The following is a 25,031-nucleotide window of genomic DNA, read 5'->3' on the forward strand; positions in this document are numbered from 1 at the left end:
TAGTCGATCCGTTGGAAGTCCGTGTTGCCATATGGGAAAACTATTTGTTTTTGACTAGACTTTTTAGTGTATTTGTCGCATATAACAAAGATAAAAAATTATATATTTATTAGTGATGTTCCGGATACCCGTATCCGCCAATATCCGAGGGTTATGAACAATTTGTATCCTTTATTTTTCACGCGGATCTTTTACCTTTTTAATAATTTTTAACTCATCATCTAAGTACATAGCATTGAAGGATTGGAATTCTTTGCCGTCTTTTGTATTTCCGAAAGCATATAACCCGGGTGCTGTCAAGGCTAGAGTGAACAGGCACCTTTTGGGAGGCACCATCAAAGGTAAAAAAAAATATCCCGTTTTACACAGGGACCGCTTACCTTGCCTGAATATTTGACAGGTCCGATTTGTTACAGAAGCGACTAATAACTTTTAATTAATAGAATGGATCTTCTTCTATCGTGTGGGTTGTGAGGTGGATTACCAACCCCATCAACCCTGGTGTCAGGGCGTATAGTGCCTTACGAAGCACGGATCATCTTACTTTCGGACAATCAGGTGATCAGCCTGCAATGTCCTAAACAAACTAGGGATCACGATGTGATTTTTGTGATACGGGATTTACTTGCTCGGACAAATGGGGAGCGCTGGGGACTCTCACCCGGTACAACATTTAAGACAGCAGGCCTAAGAGTGCCCAGTTTTGCGGAACCTAGGATCAGGGCGTCAATAAGTACCCAGTCCATAAAAACGGGAGTTCTATACCCCAGTTTATTATGTCATTAAACGACAAATAAAACTTTAAAAACAAGATAGCCGATAGCACAAGCGGCTCCCATGGCTTTCATGCAATAAATTTCATAACATAGGTACGAAGATTGCCTTAATAATCGCCGTCCCTAGCCATGTTAGACATTATTAAACACACGATCAAAAAGTCAACACACAACTTGATAATGTGATCATATAACATTGCAACTTAACTTTACAGGTTATTATAAAGTTAGTGATTATTTAAAAGATATGAATGCATGGGATTAACTGTCTGAGAACTGATATTAGGCAGCTAAATTACTCAATTGTATAAAAATATTTTATGTTTATTTTATTTTTTTAAAGAACGTCTAGGGCCCTGTGCCGAGGTTTTTCTTGCAGCTTCTTTTCCCCGGCTATACAGGTTGTGAGAAGCTGCAGTAGTTTTAGGCGGATGAGACGTTCGTTATGTGAAAATTGACGATTCAAAGTGTAACTATGTTACCTACTGAATAAAGATATTTTTGAATTTGAATTTGAATTTGTAGCTTTATTGGACTAAGGGATTATATGCGTGAATTTTGTATTCACTTTCATCACTAATTTAAGAGCCACTCTTTTGTCGGTGTCGCATTCTCCATGTTACTTTTTAGGGAAAAATAGGGCAGTGGTTTCCCTCTTGCTTTCCGCCTCGCAGTACTCTGTCTGACGCGAGTGGGATGGCGCCCAGAGTAGTTTATTTCAAAGCCGTACTAGGCTCCTGTCCTTCGTCTCTGAATAGTACTGACAGTTACTGCTGCTTTCTGTCAGGTTCCAGGTTACAGTCCCAAAAAAAATATGTTTTTACATAAAAAAAGTAAGCATGGCAGAGTTACAATACCCCATAATACGCCATATTATTGTTGTTCTGAGCTGGTCCCAGTGATGGATATTGCTATTTATATAATGTACCCTATGGAGCTTTGGATCTGTGTCCATGGGCACAGACGACACGTCAACTTTTTAAATAAATTTCAGAATCATGTCGCCTTGAATAAATGAATCGTCGTATTTGACAATTTGAAACAAAGTCTCAGTGAATGTCAAACATTGTCATGGCACAAGATGTACAAGCTGTTGTAATTTCGTGCGAACGTTCTTGAAGAATGTTGACGTGTCGTCCTGTATAATGTACCGGTGCACTCAGATAGTCGCAGCCTGAAGGCAATAATTAGCCTTATAGATTTACGATGACGGCCGCCATGCAGCCAAACTGAATTATGAATTTTAAATTATATTTTTGACCTCGGGCCCTCATGCTTGTTCTTTACAATAACAATATTTTTACTTTTATTACTAGTTTCAAATTGAATATGGAATTTGTGTAGTCGATTCTTGGTAGGTACGATAAGGTGCAAAAGTCCAATCAGTTTCTTGCAAAGTAATAAATTAACTGGTTGCACTTAAGACCTCCTGGTTACATGTCTTCTGTAATGTAAACAAAAACACCTACAAAAACATTAATTTTATAATTATGACAACTTTTCAGTTATTAATTTATATTATTATTGAAATATTGTTTTTTTTTTGTTCCAGGTTACAAAACTAGATGATCTCAGTCCAGTCATTTTCTTGAACCGAACGAAGGCCGCTCTAAACTGCGCTGCTGGTTCCATGCAGGTAATTACTTACCAATAATAACCTAACCATGATTATAAACTAATATGTTATTATTCTTTACTTAAATAACCAATTGAAATTGCCTTCTGAATGTATTAAAAATCGTTGTATGTTCGTAAAAACAATGAGGGAATTTCCAGACTACGTTCATCAAAAACAAAATAGATTTCATTAAAAAATAACAGCGCAACTTTTTTGTTACAATCTTTTTACAGGCCGAAATTAAAAAATAAACAAAATCATATTTTTTTTGGCTCTTCCAGCCAGTATTATAGTAGAATAAGGAGATTATGCATCTATATCATATTTTTTAAGTAATGGTGACTTTGCATTAGGCACTTTTTATTCCGTTAAAAAGTATTTAAATAAAAAAATATTTTGTTATTTTTAAACAGCGTTCGGAAACAAATGACAATAGAATGAATGCTATTGGAAGCCAAAATGGCGGGAATAGTTTTGTCGTCAAAACAAGTTTTAAATTATAAGTTTGATTAAAGTTCGATTCTTACGGTCTAACTGCTAATTAACGGTTAAGTAGTTAACCCAAGTTAACTGTAATAGTTACTGTGGAATGTTGAGTGTACTTGATAGTTGGCGATGCGGATGAGATAGACAGATGATTTGAATGTTGTTGTAAGGGGATATGGGAGGTAATTGCCATGGTATAAGAAAACCAGGTATGCTTAAAAGTGACATCTAACATTTCAAGGTTAGCCCAGCTGACGTCATCCCACCCTGCGTTGCCATTTTCAAAAAAATAAATAACCCACGACCAATGTTTTTATATTTACTTTAATAGATTTACTAGACAAGTAATGATAATTAAATACATCATCATCATCATCAGCCCATTAACGTCCCCACTGCTGGGGCACGGGCCTTCCCTATGGATGGATAGGGAGATCGGGCCTGAAACCACCACGCAGGCCCAGTGCGGATTGATGGTTATTAACGACTGCTAATGCAGCCGGGACCCACGGCTTAACGTGCCTTCCGAAGCACGGAGGAAGTCGAGTAGAAAACTTTTTTTTTGTGGTCACCCATCCTATGACCGGCCTTTGCGGAAGTTGCTTAACTTCAACAATCGTTTTTTAACCAGGAAAATTAAATACATTAGTCAGTAATTCACTTAATTTTCAATAATAAAATTTACGTCCTTGGAATGTTGGAGTTACCAATGGCGGCTTGTTATAGGATTGAGCATACCTGGTCTTCTTATACCATGGTGATTGCACCGTTTTTGACGAAGCGTGAAGTGTCACTGACTTACCCTACATATTTATTATATCTAAATATAGAAATCAGTTATTGTGTAAGATTGTTGTTTGGTAAGTACTATAATGCTTGTGGATTTATAAGTATGTATATACTTTAGTATATTTTTTTTTGACAAATGAAATCTATTAAAACTTAATGCGATAGGGTTCTAAAGTGTGTACTTATTGCTTATGAATGTAGGTACCTATGTTTTCAAACAGAAAGTTTTGACAGGATTTATGTAAACTTGTTGTAATATTGGTAGAAATTATCCATATCCTTTGGGGCCTTTGGCGGCTCAATAGTAACACTGACACCAGGGTTGATGGGGTTGGTAATCCACCTCACAACCCACACGATAGAAGAAGTACCCTGACTGTACTGTAAAGTCTAAAAAAAAATACAGATAAGGAAATGCTGTAATATAAACCAAGTGGCAGTACTTTAATACATAAACAGCCTATAGTATATTATACGTCCCACTGCTGGGCACAGGCCTCCCCTCAATCAACCGGTGGGGGTATGGAGCATACTCCACCACGCTGCTCCACTGTGGGTTGGCGGTGTATTATAACTAATAACCGGGACCAAGGGCTTTACGTGCCCTCCGAAGCACGGAGTCATGTTTCTGGACAATCAGGAAATATTTTTTTTTTATTTCTAGATTGAAATGAAATTTAACGAGAAATTCTACGGCATCGCGTACGCAGACTTCGATCGTCACTCTGCATGTCAGGTGGTCGGCAAGGGCGCCTTGTCCTACAAGCTGGAGCTGCCTTTGAAGGGATGTGGCACCAAACAGGTAAATACATTAGTAAATCTCACTGGCCTGCAAAATTAAATCGAATTTAGAACGTTTTATAAAACGTTTCTTTATTTAAAAATTCGAATTTCAAAAAAAAAAAACGACTGAAAAAGGAAAATTTAAAAGTGTAGTATTTAGTTTTAGGGACAGTGTTTTTTTAACGGGTCTATACGTGATTAACTGTTGGTAAAGAACAATTACATTATTAATTTTGTTTTCCAGGCGTAAGGATATTATTTGACCACTTTATTAAGGTTTTTATGTTCTTTTTGTTATTGTCTTTGTGACAGCGAACTCTTTTAATCATGAGAAAAATGTTCATGAATACTGAAATTTACCGTCTGCCAAATGGAAATAAAAACTACATATTTCCATAGGTAATTTTCCTAAGTGAAATAGTCTTAATTCAATTAAATTCAAAGATGTCCATACTAAATAAAAATAGAATTAATTCAATTATTATTTAACACATTCATGCTAACAACGTAGGTATACGTCGAAAATCAATCTAAGTGATGTAGCACATCGTTTTATCACGCCGAAATAAAAACATGAGTAAAGCGTAGAACGTACAAGAACGTTGGATATCCGTATAAAAATCATAAAACTACGTACTAGCGCCATACCATATCTAAATCTCGGACTTCTAGCGCCACTGGAAATGTGTTTTATTTCATAATGATTCCCAGTCACTCACACAGTTACAAGTACCCACACCACAAACGCACAACGTCATCACACGGTGACCTTTGTACGCGCCGCCATACTGTCAGTGAGGCTGTTGCGCTCGCAGCGGGAACACGACGCAAACCAATTACGCGCGAAATCACCGTCGTAAGTAAACATTAATTTTCTCGACGTTTTTGTGTATTGTAAGTTATATTTCGGTAATAATTTTGATCTACTATCATTTAATTTTCATTAATTTTATTGTTTTAGATGGAAAGTAAGAGGAAATCTAAAAAAAGACGACCCAAAGGAAAAGACAAAAATGAGACCTGCAATAGAAAAAATACGACGAAATCTATTGAAATGGACACGGTAAGTTATTTTTTATTTATAAGAACTAGGCAGGTAACTATCTAAATATACAATTTTGTGATAAACAATTTAGGTGTCAGTTATTGGGTTCTTGTGAGCTGATAAATCCTACTAATATTATAAATCTGAAAATTTGTTTGCTACGTTTTTACGCCTAAACCGCTGGTGCAAAATTTCATGGAATTCCATGAAATTTTGCACATAGATAGACCATATCCCTAAAAAAACATAGGATACTTTTTATCCCGGGAAACAATAAGGTTCTCGCGGGATTCCGATGTGAGCGAATGTAGTCGCGGGGCAGAAGCTATAGTTTTAAATAATTTTACTGTCTGCAGGAGGAGAAACGACCACAACGGACGAACAAGGCTTCAATGAAAATGTTTGAAGATAATGTCTCGTCACGGCAAAGTACACCAGACCCATGTAGCGACGATGGAGAGTATGGCTCCGATGAAGAATATGATCCTGCCTCTGACGATTCAGACAGCAGTGTTGTTAGTGATTTGGAATTTTGTTGCAGACGCACTAAACCATCGTTGGGGAGCAGGTCTGAGTCTGAAGTTGGTACAGATAATGACGATGATAACGAAACCGATTCGTTTTCGGAAGCTTCAAGTAATAGCAGTATTTTTGACTCTCATCGCCGCCACCGTTTAGCTCTTAAACGTTCCCATTCAACCACTTCAAACAATGGCACAAACAAACCTAAAACAAAACAGGCGAAAGTTGAACATGCTGATGACAGTGCAGACACAATTTCTTTGCATTCAGAAACTTTAAGGAACAACTTGGGTGATATAAATGTTTTAGAAATCTCATCTTTGCTTCCTGACCCGACAGAAATAGAAAATATGTCAATTTGTACGAGAAATCAGTCACCTCTGGCATCGCCGCCGCCACCGGATCCGGTTGAAGCTGAAAGAAATGACTCACCTGCGTCGCCGCCGCCACCGGATCCGGTTGAAGCTGACAGAAATGACTCACCTGCGTCGCCGCCGCCACCGGATCGGGTTGAAGCTGAAAGAAATGACTCACCTGCTTCGCCTCCGCCACCGGATTCGGTTGAAGCTGAAAGAAATGACTCACCTGCGTCGCTGCCGCCACCGGATCCGGTTGAAGCTGAAAGAAATGACTCACCTGGTTCGCCGCCGCCACCGGATCCTGTTGAAGCTGAAAGAAATAACTCGCCCCGTGCGTCACTAATGCCATCAAGATCTGAAGATGCCCAAAGAAATAATCCGACCGGAATCCCGGAAGAGGGTAATGTTAGACAGTCTGGTAACGACATTGAAGCTCCAAATGACTGGGAAACTACAAAAGCGTTGTTTGAATTTGATGCCCTTTCTGCGGGTGCTCAATTTAATGTCGGCCCAGGTACGACGGTCATAGATGTTTTTCATAAAACGTATATAAACGTAAATTACTTAAAATGCAAATTATGCACAAAAAAGAAAATTAGAAAAGAAACTGGTCTAAGATGCAAAGGCTGTGACGATAAGCCAGCATTATGTTCTCTTTGTTTCGAAGAATGGCATAGCCAGGTATAATTTGTAGCTGTCTTGTCAGTTGTATCTTAGATACCAGGGTTTAATCAGTGGTCAATTGTTAAATTTAATTCTAAGTACAAAAAATATATGTGTGATCTCATGGGCCAAGATATAATCAAAGATGCTTTTAGATTTAAGTGCAATTGCTAATCAAGAAATATTATTGTTATATCAAGACTGATTAGTACGAATTTAAATATTAGCTTTTCAGGATATTGTTAATTAAAAACGTACAATTATAATATTATTAGATACCTATAAATAGGTTAATTATTCTAGTATGAAGCTATATCCTAAATTGTGAGACTGATTAAGAAAAAATAATAAAAACAAACATAACCTTTAGTGTTTTATTGACTGAATAATACCTAAAAACTACATAACAATGCTTAAGTACTGAAAAATAACGAAACGTATATTATGTACGTCCTTGTTCATTAAAAAAATAAACTTGATGCAATGTTTTGTAGCACTACATGAATAACCGTCAACGTACATAAGCGTCCCTTTGTATTAAAAACGTGTATTAGCAATTTCTTACAGCAGAACGTAAACATACGTTAACGTACACGTGCGTTTCGGTATTACTAGCTAATATGAAAACTATGCTCTGAAACACAGCGTACACCAACGTTACCGTGATAAAACGTTGTTACATAAGCACAAAATTTAAAAAACTTTTTGTGACACAACGGTTATAAACGTTAACGTTTATACACGTTCTAGTATTTCTGGCGAGTGTATTAACTAAACTAGAAAGCACAACGTATATTCACGGTACCGTGATAACACGTGGCTACTTATTCAATAGATAAAATACATGTTTAGTGGCACAACGCCTATAAACGTTGACGTGTTATGACGTTAGGTCTTTAATAGACAAGCAAAATGTTTATGAACTATGCCGGAACGTATATATACGTTGACGTATAATTACGTTCTTTTTGTAATTCAGGGTGCAATCTTTATTTTGTGTGACGAAACGTATGTATACGTTGACGTTATACAACGTTAGTGTGAAGATGTATGTATGATAATTATTTTATATTTCTCGGGACGTGTATGAACGTCGTTTAATTTTGTATGGAAAGACCATGCGCAACGCCTCATCTGACGGACTTAGTGGGATGCTTGCATGAACGTGTTAAGTAATAATAATTTATTGCAAACAATATAACATACAGGACAGTTACAAACGGACAGAAGAAGCACAATCGGCAGCCTTATTGATAAATAGCAATTTCTTCCAAACAACATTTGGGTGAAAGAATTTTCAATTAAGTACAGTTAATATATACCTGGACTTTAAATAAAAGATAAATTTGTCCATGTCATTCTATATATTTTTTTTCATTTCAGGACCCACTCCGAGTGTTCACGAACAATATCGTAGTTCGCTTCCACCCAGGTCTTGAAATGGATGGAGACGAGGTCATCACGGTCGTGTGCCGGTATCCTCCGCCCATCGTGCCTGCTCCAGTGTTCAATCCTCTCATCCTTCCGTGAGTCCCTTGTATCATGTTATTGGTGGCTTTACATCCAGGACCTGGATTCCAGGTATAACGAGGGAATAAAAAAAACATTGCAACAAAACAAGTGAAAATCACACCATCATTTATAGTGTATAGATAAGTGACAAGAGTAATAGTGTACACGTCAAATTTGAGGGTTCATTCCCAGTTAGGTTATAGAAGTTTTTTTTTGACGTGACTTATTGTAGATATGCCGTAGATGGCATTAACTACTTGGCCGGACAAATGGGGAGCGCTGAAGGCTCTCACCCGGTAGGTTATAGAAGACTAGTATTCTGTAATTATTTATATTTTTGGGTTTCTCCGCCAATGCGCAATGGGACAGAGATATTAATGAGAAAGGATTATTTGCTGAAATCACCGGCGCAATTAAAACTATTTATTTATTTATTTATTGAGGATATCCAACAGCTTATTAATTAACTAAGAATAATTACAGTAAGTACAATGTTTGTTCGCCAATCACAGGATACCACAAATAAAACAAATTGTAGAACTTGATGAGAACAGAGGGGTCAAAATGGGACTATAAAACTATTTCCCTGCCGTAGTTCCCGAAATAAGTCTTCAAATCTCCATTTTCACCCACAAAAACATATAGCCTGTAAACGTCCTGCTACTGGTTATAGTCCTCGCAATCAACCTGAAGACATATAGAGTATACTCCACCACGCCGCTCCATTTTCGCCCCAAAATGACTATATTTTTATTGGCGATTGGGTAATTTCCTAGGTCAAATATAAATTACTTATGAAATTTTGGCTACTAAATAAAGACAGATCACAAAAAACGTTTTATTTTATCTATTTAACTTATTTATTAATTTTTATTATTATATAATATTTATTATTTATTAAAAATGTAATAATAAGTGCGACATTTTGTCAAGTTTTTTCTATGACGTCACAGGTTTCTTTTTCATACAAATTCCATAGTTATTTCGTGTTTTGACGTTTAGTAACAAGTAACTGATTTGACTAGTTGGAAACTACCGTATTGGCTCATCTCGATTACATGGGAAATATATGTAAATAATATAATATATACTTGATGAGACTTAGACATAGCTGGCGAGGATTGGTTGTACCTAGACGCTATACACCTTTGCTTACCACTTCGGGCATAAAGGCGAGATGCTATGTTATGACTGTATTTGTGTGTAACTCTGTGTTTTATATTTGTTATTTGTTTTGTATTTGTTACTGTGGTGTCCCTTTATAATAAACATTTCTTTCTTTCTTTCTTATTTTACCCACTTACAGAGCCGACAAGGGCCCTCTACCGGCGAAAGCGCCTCTAGCAGGCACGCACATCCTGATGATAATCTGCGCGATCCTGTTCCTGACGCTGCTGCTCTTGGGGCTCGGAGTCTCGTACTTGTGTCTGAGGAGGCGTGCACTGCCCGCGCCCAGGAGGCTCATTGACGACTCCACGGCTTCCATCGTCAGCAGGGAGAGCATCCAGGGTAAGAGATGATGATGGGCGAATCGTAACGAATACTGAGGGGATGACTCGTATTCTGAGTTAATACTGAAGTGGAATTTTCCATATTTAAAAAAACACAAAAATATCGTGAATTCGGAAAATTTCACTTGATATTAACTCAGAATAATGAGCTGAATCATCCCACTCAGTATTCGTTATGATGTCACTAACACCCCGTACGTGTACATCAATCTAATTCATCAATCTAATTACTGAATACGAAAAAAACAGACCAGTCTTCCCAAATCTTTGAACACCTATGTACTGTGTACTAATTAAGCATTCCTTTTCCCCAACAGAAGTGAAGATCCCGCGTGCTCACCCAGTCTATCCTGTGACAGCAGAGAGCGCGAGCGTGGCGTCTGACACTATACCATCAGACTACCCATCAGAGACGCCCAGTGAGGCTGAACAAGTCCATACTAATCAGGCCTTCATTATGGAGGAGTCCTATCATAGCGAAGGTATGTGGGGTTTTCCAACTTAGCTGGCTGCTCGAATCGCCATGCGGCAAATAGATGGCGACCAATTTGAGTATTATTTGTAAAATCTCTGGCGAATGGGTTGAATTATATTATATAAATATAATAATAAAAATATTGTACATTAAGTCACAAAAAAGAAAAAAAAACCAGTGTAGTATTCAACTTATCGCCAGAGATTTTACAAATAATACTTAAATTGGTCCCCACCCTGCACTGGCGCGTCGTGGTGGAGTATACAGAGTGTTAGTGACATCGTAAGGAATACTGAGGGGGATGAATCAGACCATGGTTCTGAGTTAATATCAAGTGGAATTTTTCGTCGCAAAATTTATGTATTTTTTTGTGTTTTGTTTAATTATTTTAAATTCTATACTTTTGAGATAGAAAACAAAATAATGGTCTGAATCATCCCACAAAGTTTTCGTTACGATGTCACAAACACCCTGTATAAATACTCCATTCTCCTTGGAAGGCCTGTAGGTACCCAGCAGTGGGACATAATGTATAAAACTTGTACCAGTTTTATGTAAATATTTACAAGTTAACGTGTATAAATAATATGAATGAAATAAAAAACATGAAAAACATTATTATAAGCAAATTAAAATACCTAATAAATTTACTTATAGAATATAGTTCAAAGACTAAATATTTACTTAATAATGACAATAATTAATATAATATATAATTTTATTATAATAATAAAACGAACATCATAATACTATATGTATAAAATCCAACTCCTAATCGTAGAATAAAACGACTTTCAAGTAAAATTTAATTTATTAAAATTTTATTAATTAAAATAAAAACAATTTATTAAACAACAATTAATTGATTATTAATTAATTTATTAATTAACTTTTTAAACAATTTATTTATTTATTTTTATTATTTCGGTGCAATAAAGTGTATTAATACACTTTTGCATTGTATAAAAACAAATTAAACCAACTAAGCTAGAAAGTTCTCACACTTGTACCATAAACCCACACTAAATTCTCACCTTCTAACACTAACCCCCACTAACAGGTTACGGCGAGGCGCACGAGACTAGCGCATCTAACGCGCGCTTGCCCGCAGGCGTGGTGGTGGCGCCACCGGCGTTCGACGTGCGCGTGCGCGTACAACGCCCGCCCATGCCGCCTTCCCCGCCGTCGACCATCACTGCTACTGAGACTGATGCTGGTAGTATGAGGTGAGATAACTACAGGGTTTAATGACTAAAATGTGTTAATATCCTTAATATATTATAATGGCCCCGATTCCTGCAGACACCTCCTAATTTTATTTTAAGTTATATCTGTCATTTTCTTATCCGCCGTAAAGGAATGGGACGGGATACCGGCCTATTTGTAGATTTGTCTCGAACACCACCATTTCAAGGACCACAATTTTACAAAATAGTTTTTTCTGAGGAATCTTGTCATTTTCCAGACAAATGACGTTGATCGAGGAACACGAGCGTCAAGAATCAGTGCGCACAGTGTCGCCTGTTGCCCTGCCGATACCAGCGCGGGGTACTCAGCTGCTGCCTCCTGCTAGACCTCCAAAGGCGGTGAGAAACACTAAAAATTCTTGGGTTTACATTTGTGTGTGTTAACATGTCCACCAACGTTCCCCCAAAAAAATAATAGACGGCGCTGTATAACTCCAACGTGATAATTACCTATTTTCAGATAAATAATATCAATAATAAAAAATCCACGAAAAGACATTTTACAACATTTTTGAGAAGTTATTTAGCTCTATACAGTGTGATTTTATTAGCACAGTCTATGTTAACTTGCCAAAGTCTCATATATAGGGTGTTAGTGACATTGTAACGAATACTGAGGATGATTCCAACCATGATTTTGAGTTGATATGCAGTGAAATTTCCTGTCAGAAAATTAATAAAAATAAAATAAAAAAAAATAAAATAAAATACATTTATTTCAAGCAACATAAGGCTCATATTAATGAAAATTTTAGTGTATTTTTAAATTATTTTCAGTTCCATACTTTTGCGACAGAAAATTCCAATTGTTAACTACTCAGTGTAATGGTCTAAATCATCCCTTAAAGTTTTCGTTACGATGTCACTTACAACCTGTATAGGGGGTTTAAAAAGCCACATTTTTTTATTTATAGCGAAAAAGTGATATTTAAATTTGACATTATATTATATATAATAAAAAATATTTAATAAATATTTCATTTAAAATATATTTTTAGATGATTTTTTACATTCAATGTGGCCTTTTCAACCCCCTCTAATTTTCTAAACTTCATATTGAAACATTTTTAATATCATTCACCAGAGTTTTGCACTTTTCACTGTGTGACTACTAATTTGGACTCATTTGGCCATTATTAATAATGATTCTAAATTTTAAAACAACATAATATCACTTCATTCTCTGACTTTTATTGTGTCATTTACACTGCAATCGGTGAACAGAATTAAACATAGAAGCATTCTTTTGGCTCTAAAATGACGCAACGAAAATCATACCTCGGGGTTTCAAAATCATACCGGCATAGATATCTGGCCTTAATTGCTGTGTCATAAAGGTACAAATCGGTGCGCGCCTTTTGTCACTTAGGTACCGGTATGCCCAACTCCCGATACTGACCCCGCCGGCGTGGTCGACGATTTCCCTCATTCAGCGCTTATCGCTATCTACCCACTAGGATCGATTAATACTTTCGAATATTCTACCTATCAGACGACGCCCTGAGCCGAGGTCGCGCCCAACTGGGCACCCTCAATCCTGTTGTCTTAATTTTGTACCGGGTGAGAGTCCTCAGCGCTCCCCATTTGTCCGGCCAAGTAGTTTATGCCATCTGCGGCAAATCTACATTAAGTCAGGTCAAAAAAAAAGTATGTCCAACTTATTTACGAAACGGCGTAAGTGGCGAAGCACAATCAAATAGCGACATAATATCCATAGCATTAACGTGTTTTTTAAATTTTAAAGTACGTAGATTTTGCTACAGTGAGTTTGTTTTGTTTTGAAAACATCGTTTTCCTTTACCGCTGAGCCTTACCACATTCCCGAAAAATGCATTTCGAAGGTATGTGACGTAACCTGTATTGGGCTGGTTTTCCCTTTGCGGGTTGGAAGGTCAGACAGGCTATCGCTTCTGTAAAAAACCCTGTCAAATCTTCAGGTTAGGTAAGCGGACCCTGTGAAAAATAGGACAATGCTAGGTGATGATGAGTTAGTTTTGATTTGTGTGAGTTTTGGCGTCAATAATCATCTGCAGCGAGTATGAAGACACTGCTTCCATGTTTATTTCCGTTCACCGACCACTTTAATGAATCACGTGTCACTAATGACTAATGGTCACCCATAATGACTAACTAGGAGTGGTCGCGGCGGCCGCGGTCCATAGTGTCCCTCAATACGGAGATGACGGACACCCACTCCGTCACTGAGGTCACTGACAACTCCCATGCCAGGATGTTCAAGCTCAAGGTAATATATCCCATCATACCACATATGGAAATACTAGTTCTTTTAATTATTTGTTTTGTTAGAATGCACTAACCCTCTATTATTATACTTGTACAGTCATGAACAATATAATGTACACACTTTAGGACTCTGTCGCACTAACATATTTGACATTTAGTGAGACTTACAGTTCAATTTGTCAAAAAAGTTAATGTGACATGGTACCAAAGTGTATACATATTAATGCTCGTGACCGTACAAAATGTTCCTGTACCCAAAGGTTGCCTGGAAGAAATTGCTGCATGAGCAATAAGGCCGCCTGTTGTGCTTTTCTGTACATGTTGTCCTTATCTCTGTATTTTGTGTCCATTGTGCTCAATAAAGTATTTTATCTATCTATCTAAAGGTCATCTACTCAGGGTTAAATCCAGTTAACTGACATGTTTCACTAGATTGTGGAAACCGTAACCGCAAATCGCCTTCCACCAACAGAAACCGCCTCCTCCGCCGCCGGTGCTGATGACGGAGCGCCTGCAGACTGATGAACAAGAGATGTTGCTGGAGAGTCTGGAGCCTATACCGGAGACGCCTATCATGCCTGCAAGGTTTGTTAAACTTTTATTTACCAGATTTTTTTGTACCCGTGGTAGACCAGCTGGGAGACAGACCATGGTCTAGTGGTTGAGTATTGGGGTCGGTTCAAATCCGGGTAAGTAGGTAGTCGTTACATCAGCTATGTCAGCGTCCTTTGGCGACTGAATAATAACGTTTGACACCAGGGTTGATAAGGTCGGTAATCCACATCACAATCCATACGATAGAACATTTACCAGATTTTTTTGAAGCTGACTGCGCTGTTGGAAGAACGCGTGTTCAAATACATCAAACCGTAAATCGAAATTATGAATTTATTTCAGATACATGTGAGATATAGAAATAAAACGGGATATTTTAAATATCTTTACTCCTTCTATTTTAATTAATTTTAACAAAAAAAAAACTTCTTCCCTTATAATCCTCTAACCCTGACCGACATCCCACCATAGACTCCCTTTCTTACTTTTAAAAACTGCCTTACGACCCATTCATTAACCATCCTCCATTCATACCATAAACAATCAGATTCCCATTCATTATCCTTCTATAGTATTCTCACTTTCCTGCATTCATATCTGGAACATTTGTAAAGCTTCTTAAACGTCAATGACGATGTTTAACTTCCAGGAAACCGGAAATAACGTCGCACATGGTAGACGACGTGATCCTGCGCACGATTACGGAGAAGAAGACGATCGAGGACATCGAGCGACACAAGCGACTTGTCACTGAGTACAAGCAGGTGCCGCCGCCGCCGCCGCAGTTCGACGTCACTATCAGGTAAACTGGACTAAACTGAATAACGATTATGAAGGGCATAGATATGGTGCTGAAGAGAGTAAGGCAAAATCCAGACAGTCAATGCTTTTGGTAGACTCACCCCAGAATAAATACGGAGTAAACAAACAAAAAAAAACATTCTTAAAAAAACATATAAGTAACGGAATAATCCATAGGCATTTATTATTTTTAAGTATCTAATGTTGCTGATTCCAGTACGCGCCATCTAATTTTATTTTAAGCTATACTTACCTGTCATTTTCTTATCCGCCGGAAACGAAAGGGACGGGTAATCGACAGGCAAAAAAATTATGGAGCACACGTCAATTTTAGGCACAAATTTAATAAACCCCAAAACTGTATATTGTCCAATAACTCGACAGAATTAAGTTGACAACACACGTCAATCGGATTGCATATGAGCGAGATGCCTAAAAAAATAAAATAGCCCGGGTTATCCGTCCCTTTCCTTTACGGCGGATAATAAAATTACCGGTATAACTTAAAATAAAATTCGGAGGTGTCTGCAGGAATCGAATAGGAGTTAATGATGATGACAAGATTATTTATTACTTTTCGGAAAACCAACAGCTACTTTAAACATTACAGTACATATAAAAATATATAGGATACAGAAGAGCCAACTATAGGTTTCCACAAATAGACGTAGTATAAGTCGGTGTGACAGCAATAATTTTACTATACTATATATACTAAAAACAAATAAGGTAAACAAGAGATTATAACGACTTCATTATTTTTCTTTAGGAACCACACGATGCCAGAATCTCAATGGGAGAACTTCTCAGACATCAGCAGCGCGTCAGGCATGACGCTGACTCCTAAGATGGAGAGAGTCCCGCTGTCGCTGCCGCCGCAGAAGTATATAGGTAAGTGGAATCTCTATTCCAGGGTTACCAAGTTATTTAAATGTGAGAAAACTTTTGCTCACTTGCATAAAATCGCGAAGCTGAAAGAGAGGACTAAGAACTTACAATTACCATTCGGTAAATTGCATTGAAAGAGTCCAATGCAGTATTGTCAATCTTTAGATTTTAATTCTTTGTGATTTCTTATTTGAAGATTTGATTTGAAGAAGAGCAAATACACAGTAGGTATTTCTATGACGTCAAATTCTAGTCTATTTTCTGTTCAAAATAGAAAGTTTCACTCATCAAGACGTTATTTCAAAATCTAACCATCAAATAAACCTATTCCCAGGCAAAGGCGGCCCCGATCTGTTCTCCCCCGAGCTGATCAAACAGACCGGCCACTCATACCACCCGGGTTCCCCCCACGAGCTGCCGCTACTCCCAGAGCTGCCCCCCGCCCGCAACCCGCTGTACCGGGAGGAAGATGACGAGGATGTCCCCGAACCCACTCCAGCACCCCCCGTGCCCACCAACTGGAGTGTGCTCACCCGAGTGCTGAAGACAGAAGCTCAGGATGAGGTAAGAATCTACATTCTTACCTTCCAACCCAGCAACTTAGTTTAATTGGCAGCAGCAGTTGATAGCAACTTTATAGTCTAAGCTAACCTGTATTGGGCTGGTTTTCCCTCCGCAGGTTGGAAGGTTCGAATCCAGCACAGGCCTAAACCAATGATTGTCAAATTTGTTTTCGAATTCATGTTTGGATCATAAATGATTATCACATGCTCAGTGGTGAAAACAGTGTGAGGAAACCCACATTCCCGAGAAATGCATTTTCGGAGATATGTGACCTAACCTGTATTGGGCTGGTTTTCCCTTCGCGGGTTGGAAAGTCAGACAGGCAGTCGCTTTTGCAAAAACCGGACCTGTCAAATCTTCAGGTTAGGTAAGTGGAACCTGTGAGAAACGGGATAATTCTAGGAAGATGATGTTCAACCCTAGTGTCAGGGTCATTATTGAGCTGCCAAACGTCCCTGACATGGCTCATGTAACGATTACTCACTTACATCAGTAAGTAGCAACTGGAACCAACGGCTTAACGTGTTGACGCACGGATCATTTTACTTTCGGAGAATCCGGTGATCAGCCTGTAATCTCCTAACCAAGTTAGGGATTACAAAGTGATTTTTGTGACTGAAATAGGCGTGATCTTATGCATGAACACATATAATTTCTAATAACTGTCCTTTTCAGGTGCTACAAGAAACCGAGCGGTCTTTCCGACTGACTCGCGAGGAACGTCTCCGCTGGCGTGAGTTGATCACTCACGAGAGCACACTGCGGCGTGAGCTGGCTCGCTCCTCCACTCGCGAGGAGTTCTACAGAGTGGCTCACGACCACCGCTTTGCTCCACTGTACCCTCCTCACAAGTGGGAGGTCATTATCCGGATCCTCGCGCCGCCTCCCGATAAACCGAAGGTCAGTTTTTTTGACATTCTTCTCTTCTATCGTGTGGGTTGTGAGGTGAATTACCAACATCATCAACCCTGGTGTCAGGGTTATTATTGAGCTGCCAAAGGTCCCTGATATGGCTCATGTAACGATTACTCACTTACATCAGTAAGTAGCAACTGGGACCAACGGCTTAACGAACCTTCCGACACAGGGATCATCTTACTTTCGGGTAATCAGGTGATCAGCCTGTAATGTCCTAACCAAACTAGGGATCACGAAGTGATTTTTGTGATATGTCCCCACCTTGATTCGAATCCAGGACCTCCGGATCGTGAGTCCAACGCTTAACCACCGGACCACAGAGGCCGTGTTTGACATTAAGACAGCCGTTAGCTTTAATTGCGAATCAGGGCTGTTAAAATGGCCACATGGAAGCAATTCACCTAAGAAAGCAATATTGCTATTTGACATTTGTTTGCATTGCGCACTTACTTTATATGCGCAAATGTCAAATTACAATATTGATTTCTTAGATGAATTGCTTCGATGTGGCCATTTTAACCGCCCTGATAGACTGTGGGTCAGATTCACTCAACAAGCTTCAGCGCTGCTCTTCAGCTCGAATCTAAATAATTAACCTTCTTTTTATTCATTTTATTTCAGAACCGTTATCGCAAGAAGACGGAGTGGGACTCCCGATCTCGACGCAGCTCTCTGCCCACCCTGTATGAGTACGACAGTGACGCGACCTCGCTGCGAGACCCGCAGCGCTCGCGCCGGTCCTCTTACCGCAGCGACCATGTTGATATGAGGTCAGTTGCTATGGTTCCTGTAGTCAGAAGACATAAGAAGATGCTTAAGGGTCTTACCCAGTGAAACCAAGTGCCAGCGTGGGATAGTTACAAGTTGGTCTTCTTCTATCGACACCTCACCGAGGTTTATGTTAGACCAACGTGTTAGGTGGACAAAATTTATGACCTAAGAAAAGGTGTCACATACAACTAAATTGAAGCGTTCTCCACCACTCTGAAATTCAAAGAAGAATAAGTATAATAAAGTACACGCCTACGATCCGAAATCGAACCAGAGTCCTTTGGTTTGATGTTCAGTTTACACAGTCTATTATAAATATTAAAATTATCCTCTACTATCGTGTGGGCTGTGAGATGAATTACCAACCTCGTCAACCCTGGTCTCAGGGTTATTATTGAGCGGCCAAAAGCCCCTGACATGGCTACTACGACTACTTACTTACTTACATAAGTAATTGTAACGAGGACCAACGGCTTAAAGTGCCTTCCGAAGCATGGATCTACATGTTGGTGACTCTGCTGTTATAAACAGCGGGGGTGAGGTGAGGAAGCTCAGATGGGCGCGGGACGCGGAGTGTCGGTTCTAGACGTGAAAACAAAATACATATCATTTGAAAACTTTCTAAAAACATCTGTTTCAGGTCGATGTCAGAGATGATGGTAGACTATGCGCGGGAGCAGGCGGACACGCACTCTGAAGTATCTGGCGGCACGCAGCTGGGTAGATACTATGACGATGACAGCGACAACGAACATCCCTTCCATCAGAACCCGTGAGTTTATTTTTATTTTTTTTTACCTTTGCTGGATTTGCTCTTAACCCAAGACATGCCCGAAGGCATACAGGGATTGATTGTACGTCGGATCAATGATTATCATGTACTCAACGGTGAAAGAAATCCTCTTGAAGAAACCAGCATTACCGGGAAATGCGTTTCGGAGGTATGTGACCTAACCTGTATTGGGCTGGTTTTCCCTTCGCGGGTTGGAAGGCCAGACAGGCAGTCGCCTCTGTAACAAACCGGACCAGTCTAATCTTAAGGTTAGGTATGCGGACCCTGTGAAAACGGGATAATGCTAGGGAGATGATTAGCAGTGTTCTTGTATAGATTTATTTATAGAAAAGCAAAAACTGGGTGATTGTGTCTTCTATGGAGCATCAATCGGTATAGGCGGATCAATCAATTCAATTTCAATTATATAAAGTAAGCGAACCCTGTGAAAACGGGATAAAGGGATAAAACTTCGTTAGCGTGATTCAGGCCTCGATAAGCGCCATCTGTGTGATATGTGCGGAACTAGTTGGTTAGGCACAGTTGTACAGACATAAGCAATATAATGTACCCACTTTAGGACTCTGTCGCACTAACATTTTTGACATTTAGTGAGACTTACAGTTCAATTTGTCAAAAAAGTTAATGTGACATGGTATCAAAGTGTATACATATTAATGTTCGTGACCGTACCTAATGCTAATGGCCTTTTTTATCCAGATCGTGGTCCAGGCATTCTCTCCACCGCTCAGTGAGCCAACCATCTTTGGCCCGCTCCGCCACCGAAGTAGTGGAGCAGTGGACCGCCCCAGAAGGAGACGTTACTCCCACTCCTGGTAGACGTATTAGAGGTAAGGCTGCAAATTTTTTTATACCTGCAAAGCCAGCCGGGTTTGCACGGTTACGTTATCGCGCGCGGCGCGAAGTATATCGCGGACTTCGATGGCATTCGCTGCTTCCATTGGTCGAAATACCGCTGGTATTTATTTGGTATTGGTATTTTCGCCATTTTCCGTAAGTCGACGTCTGAGCGCCTATTTTACGTGATACCTGAAACGGCTGGATCACTCCAGATAGCCTAATTCCCCAAGGAAATCTAACAGTCCTTTGACGTTGCTGACCACCTCGGGGAGGCACCCCGTCAGGCCAAGGTGCCTGGCCCGGTAGTTGCCGACTCCTCCACACTCCAGTAGAACATAAGCCGCTGTCTCCTCCACCTCCATGCAGACTCTGCACAGGGAGCTGTCTGTGACGCCTGGTGTGAACAGATGTTTGTTGAAGGCACCGTGACCCCGCTGGTATATGAAAGTGCCTCATTGACAGTGATATACCTACACAGTGCATACTATACAGGGTGTTAGTGACATCGTAACGAAAACTTTGAGGGATGAAAGAGACCATGATTCTGAGATGATATCAAGTGGAATTTTCCGTCGCAAAAGTATGGAACATAAAATAACTTAAAAAAAACAAAAATTTTCATGAATTTTCCGACTGAAAATTCCACTTGATATCAACTCAGAATCATAGTCTGAATCATCCCCCTCAGTATTCGTTACGGTGTCACTAACACCCATACCTACTTGTATGGCTACAGTATGTACTTGTGCGGGGTGTAAGTGACATCGTAACGAATACTGAGGGGGATGATTCAGCTGATTATTCTGAGTTAATATCAAGTGGATTTTTTCATCGCAAAAGTATAGAATTGAAAATAATTAAAAAAAACTAAAAAGAAATCATGAATTTTGCGACGGAAAATTCCACTTGATATGAACTCAGAATCATGGTCTGAATCATCCCCCTCAGTATTCGTTACGATGTCACTAACACCTTGTATGTTTGAATTCATTTTTGGATCGGAAACTGTTGATATTGCATGGTTTCTAGTATTTGTATCCGGATAATGGCAATTGGCTCGCGTATTAACCTACATGGGACTTAAACGTAGCTACTGAGCAGTGTATATTATTTAAACTCCTTCGTGGATACAGGCGTGAACATCAACATCTTTATTTATATTTCCAGGGCCTCAAGGTTTGTCTACCTTCTCGTCATCTGAAGTCCGCACCTTCCAAGCTTCTAGGGAGTGGCGTGAATAGAACCAACAAGTTATTACACTGTAAGTTATCTTATAGTACACAGTTCAAATAATTATGTTGGCAAACCTGACAAATAATTTTAAAAAAGTACTGTTGTAAATTTTACACTCATAATTATTAAAAGGTTTACGTGACTCGATTTTAAATATTTCGTGATTATTTCCACTACAACGCGGAAAAAATGGCAAGGAATAAAATTTAATCATTTATTTATTTTTTTGGTTTGACGACACGCTGACCTTTTATTAATTTTGAATGTGTAGAAAGAAAGAAAAATATGTATTCAAAATGGAGTCAATTTTGAATTCTGAACGAATTTTTATACTAGCTCAAAGTTTACTCATTCCAAGTGATACTGTTCACTGCCTTTGATGTTTGATGTACTTAGGTCGTACAATCCATTTGTTCCGTCCATTGTAACTAATATACCTGTTTAAGTGACATAATAATATAAGATAATATTATAATAATAATATAAATATTTTGTACCTTTATTTTTTTTGTTGATGACGTTTTACTTATAAACTACACGAAAGTAGTACCTATTAAGAAAAAATATTATAAAGTTAACAGCCGTTTACCAGTCGCTTAAAAGCCTTTTAAATATTTAAAAGTAATTTATAAGCGCGTAATCTGGACACTGGTGAAGTTCGAGATATTTTTTCTTTTAAAAAGTTTTTAATGTTGATTTTGCCAGCCAGCCCAAGTGTGACGTCATCACACATGATTTACCATTACAAAAGGTGAATAGTGTATTTTAATTAAGATAAATATAATGCAATTTTATAATATCTAGTTTAATTTGAACTAACGTGCCAAAATAAAAAAATTAATGAAATGCATTGTAACACACTTTTTAATATTGTACTTTACGTACTTTGCTTGTACATTCGTTATTCTAAGTACCTATCGATATTTTTTTTTATAAAACTTTTATAATAGATTTATGTCTTAAAATCCAGTGGTTCAAAACCTTTATTTTTCTTTTATGATTTTAGCAGTACTTAATAGAAAATTCTGATTTTAGTGTAAATAATGATTTTATTCTAAGTCTTTGGGATGTTATACTAAAAACCTAGCAGATGAGGCAAGACGGGCTCAATATATCAAAATAAAAGAAAAAAACTCTAGATTTTAGCTATCACAGAAATATATATGTCGAAATAATGAAGTATTTTAAATCTAGCTATCCAAGATTCCTGTATCTAACGTTTATTTGTAGTAAGTCCCGTCAAATAAATTTGAACTAAGTATATTGAGTCAAAAATAAAAATATTTTTCTTGCCTCGTTTGCTATGTCAGTGAGTTTGGGTAAAGGGAGATGGGATTGTGCGAAAGTGCTCAATAATGGTTGTAAGGTGTTTTATCGGAGACAGTACCTGCTAAAATATTGTATAACTTTTTTACTGACTTGTCACTACAGTCTCCTTTAAAAATACCTTTCTTATTTTAGGTTTTTTTGATGAGAATAATCAAGTGGTGCTAAGCGAAATAATATTTTTGTAAACAAATAAAGTTTACTGTAGATTTGTATTTACAAACTGATCCATATTGTGTATTTTGATATTTTTAATCAATATACGTACCTACCTTAACAAATACTGAGGTATTTTAATTTTTCAAACTTTCCTAATCTGGCCTCCACGTCATTTATTTAATGAATACTACAACTTCGTCAATAATAAAATAACAGATAAATCAGTGTCTTCAATTTGAGAATTTTTATTTCAATCTTTAAAATGGGAGACATATAAATAAAATTGTGATAAAATTAATAAATTCGACAATTTCATACAATTTTACTTTTTTCTACAAAATTCGTAAATTTACAGTAATTTAATAGTTCTTACAAGGAAAAAATAAGCAATTTACATGTTTGTCGATAATTTGAATAAAATCTAAGTAAGTAAGTATATGACTTTTCTATAAAATGCAAACTTTTCAAGGAAAACTTCATAAGATTCGCAGTTCTACATTTTATGTAATTTTATGCTAATCGCACACATTTTTTTTCTTTAATAATATTTTAAAACTTAGTAGGAATAAAGTAATATTTCGTTCGAGGTAATGATGATTTTAAAAATCTCTGGCAATCTTAAAAAATATAAAATACGTAAGCACCTAAGTTCTTTGTTCTCGAGAAGGTTTTTAAAATGTTAAAATGTACAAGTACATTTAAGTCTCTATTTACCTTGCCAGAGCAAAAATAATTCATAATATTAATTGGAGGTTTTCTACACCATCTTTATCCAATTCATTGATTAATATACCTATTAGTTTCTCAAATTTATGCGTTAAAATTCCAAAGACTAAAAATGGACGCAAATACATACAATATTTATTAATATTGATGAGAAAAATTCTTATGTTACAACAGTGAACATGTAAAACAATTAATTTTAACATATATTATACATTTTAACAGTAGTACAAGACAGAAGCTCAAACAAATATTATATACGAGATATATGTATAGATGTACATTTTCAAATAACTACTTAAGTTTTTTTTACTTAATTACGTAGGTATGCTAGTCAGCTTCGAAAATCCAACATTCTGTACAAAATTTTAATTTAAAATTAGACACAGATTCACACAGTATACTTAAATTTTTATAGGCACTAATCTACTTATAGAAAGAGCCGTGAAATAGAACACAGCTTATTTTTTTCTCTACAGTAACTTTCGATGCTGACTGTATTAAAAACTACTTTTGAGAAACTTCCACCGCTCTTTGATAATTATGTACAATTACGCCTATTTTGCACTTAGAATGCCTTAATCAAGATACTAAGTACACTAACAATTATTTTCTGATACTCGAGTGTTCAATAAGCTACAAGTTTTTTTACAAGTCACACAATTTTGAGTATCATTATATTGATTTCTCTATCTACATTTAAGATATGAGTAAATTTGACAGGTCCCTTTCGTCAATTTTGGCATATTTTAACGTCATTCTGGTAAGTATATAATCTAAGCATTCTGGCAACTTTTGGCATTATACTCGATTCTCAATAATATGTCGAATTTAGTAAAAATAAGTAAGTATGTACCTCTTTTTCTTGTAACTGGGGTCTCACCCATATTTCTTGTTTTAAAACTGTGACTAGTTAGTAGATTAAAGATTATACTTGAAGTTACAGTTTTACGCAAGAAATGAGTGCAATAAAACGTACAATTCTGTGTGCCGGCGACACTGCCACGTAATACATACAGTTCATGTTTTATTTGTCCCCACGCACATGCTTTTTAGTTTTTCAGAAAAAGGAAAAATTGTATCTAAAAGTGGTAAATATCGGGCTAAGTTGATAAGTGGCGTCAAACTTTTTCATGGTCCATCATGGCGTCAATAAAATTATCTACATTTATTATTTATAACTAAGTTCTATCTACAACGTAGGTACTACTAAACAGACATGAACACTTTCAGCAAACCAACTTTTAGGTCCAAAGTCAAGTCTTTGGTCCAAAGAAGTCTCTTTGGGTCCAATGTTATGTCCGTATGGGTCCAATATATTGTTCATTAAATCTGACTGATGGATCCAAGGGATTGACGTCTTCTAGTAACTTGTTTCCAGAATCGTTTCTCGAATTGTTTTTCCTGGAAATACATTACATTACTTGCAT

At 37.6% G+C, this 25,031-nt stretch overlaps 3 protein-coding genes across 5 annotated transcripts in view; 2 read left to right on the forward strand and 1 right to left on the reverse strand.

Moving 5' to 3' along the window:
* The window catches only part of LOC126380076 (titin), a 111,609-nt gene extending 88,607 nt beyond the window's left edge, over positions 1–23,002 (forward strand). The window contains exons 5-21 of one of the 3 annotated variants that reach the window (XM_050029280.1): positions 2,329–2,412; positions 4,334–4,471; positions 8,425–8,567; positions 9,860–10,062; positions 10,382–10,546; positions 11,600–11,765; positions 12,005–12,125; positions 13,921–14,031; positions 14,503–14,615; positions 15,235–15,387; positions 16,156–16,277; positions 16,609–16,838; positions 17,514–17,738; positions 18,378–18,526; positions 19,168–19,299; positions 20,020–20,150; positions 21,328–23,002. In XM_050029280.1, coding sequence (XP_049885237.1) covers positions 2,329–2,412; positions 4,334–4,471; positions 8,425–8,567; positions 9,860–10,062; positions 10,382–10,546; positions 11,600–11,765; positions 12,005–12,125; positions 13,921–14,031; positions 14,503–14,615; positions 15,235–15,387; positions 16,156–16,277; positions 16,609–16,838; positions 17,514–17,738; positions 18,378–18,526; positions 19,168–19,299; positions 20,020–20,150; positions 21,328–21,401 — 2,460 coding nt within the window. In that variant the 3' untranslated portion in view covers positions 21,402–23,002. The remainder of the gene's footprint in view (positions 1–2,328; positions 2,413–4,333; positions 4,472–8,424; positions 8,568–9,859; positions 10,063–10,381; positions 10,547–11,599; positions 11,766–12,004; positions 12,126–13,920; positions 14,032–14,502; positions 14,616–15,234; positions 15,388–16,155; positions 16,278–16,608; positions 16,839–17,513; positions 17,739–18,377; positions 18,527–19,167; positions 19,300–20,019; positions 20,151–21,327) is intronic. The other 2 variants (XM_050029289.1, XM_050029300.1) reach the window with 2 other exon arrangements.
* Positions 4,944–8,210, forward strand: LOC126380395 (uncharacterized). The gene is made up of 3 exons (XM_050029791.1): positions 4,944–5,308; positions 5,414–5,515; positions 5,854–8,210. Exons 1-3 carry the CDS (start codon positions 5,153–5,155, stop codon positions 7,063–7,065), a joined length of 1,470 nt encoding a protein of 489 aa, XP_049885748.1. The 5' UTR covers positions 4,944–5,152; the 3' UTR covers positions 7,066–8,210.
* A 1,392-nt stretch (positions 23,003–24,394) lies between the features above and the next one.
* Positions 24,395–25,031, reverse strand: part of LOC126379711 (uncharacterized) — a 77,334-nt gene continuing 76,697 nt past the window's right edge. The window contains exon 32 of the mRNA XM_050028535.1: positions 24,395–25,005. Within this exon, the coding sequence (XP_049884492.1) occupies positions 24,928–25,005 (78 nt within the window). The 3' untranslated portion in view covers positions 24,395–24,927. The remainder of the gene's footprint in view (positions 25,006–25,031) is intronic.

The sequence above is a fragment of the Pectinophora gossypiella genome, chromosome 3 (genome assembly GCF_024362695.1).
Source record: "Pectinophora gossypiella chromosome 3, ilPecGoss1.1, whole genome shotgun sequence".
NCBI classification, from domain to species: Eukaryota; Metazoa; Arthropoda; class Insecta; order Lepidoptera; family Gelechiidae; genus Pectinophora; species Pectinophora gossypiella.

Bases quoted from the DNA above. Each gene is read 5' to 3' on its own strand.
- LOC126380395 (XM_050029791.1), top strand. From the start codon at position 5,153: ATGATTCCCAGTCACTCACACAGTTACAAGTACCCACACCACAAACGC. The intron at 5,309-5,413 runs GTAAGTAAACAT...TTATTGTTTTAG, and splicing joins TTACGCGCGAAATCACCGTC to ATGGAAAGTAAGAGGAAATC. The intron at 5,516-5,853 runs GTAAGTTATTTT...TACTGTCTGCAG, and splicing joins AATCTATTGAAATGGACACG to GAGGAGAAACGACCACAACG.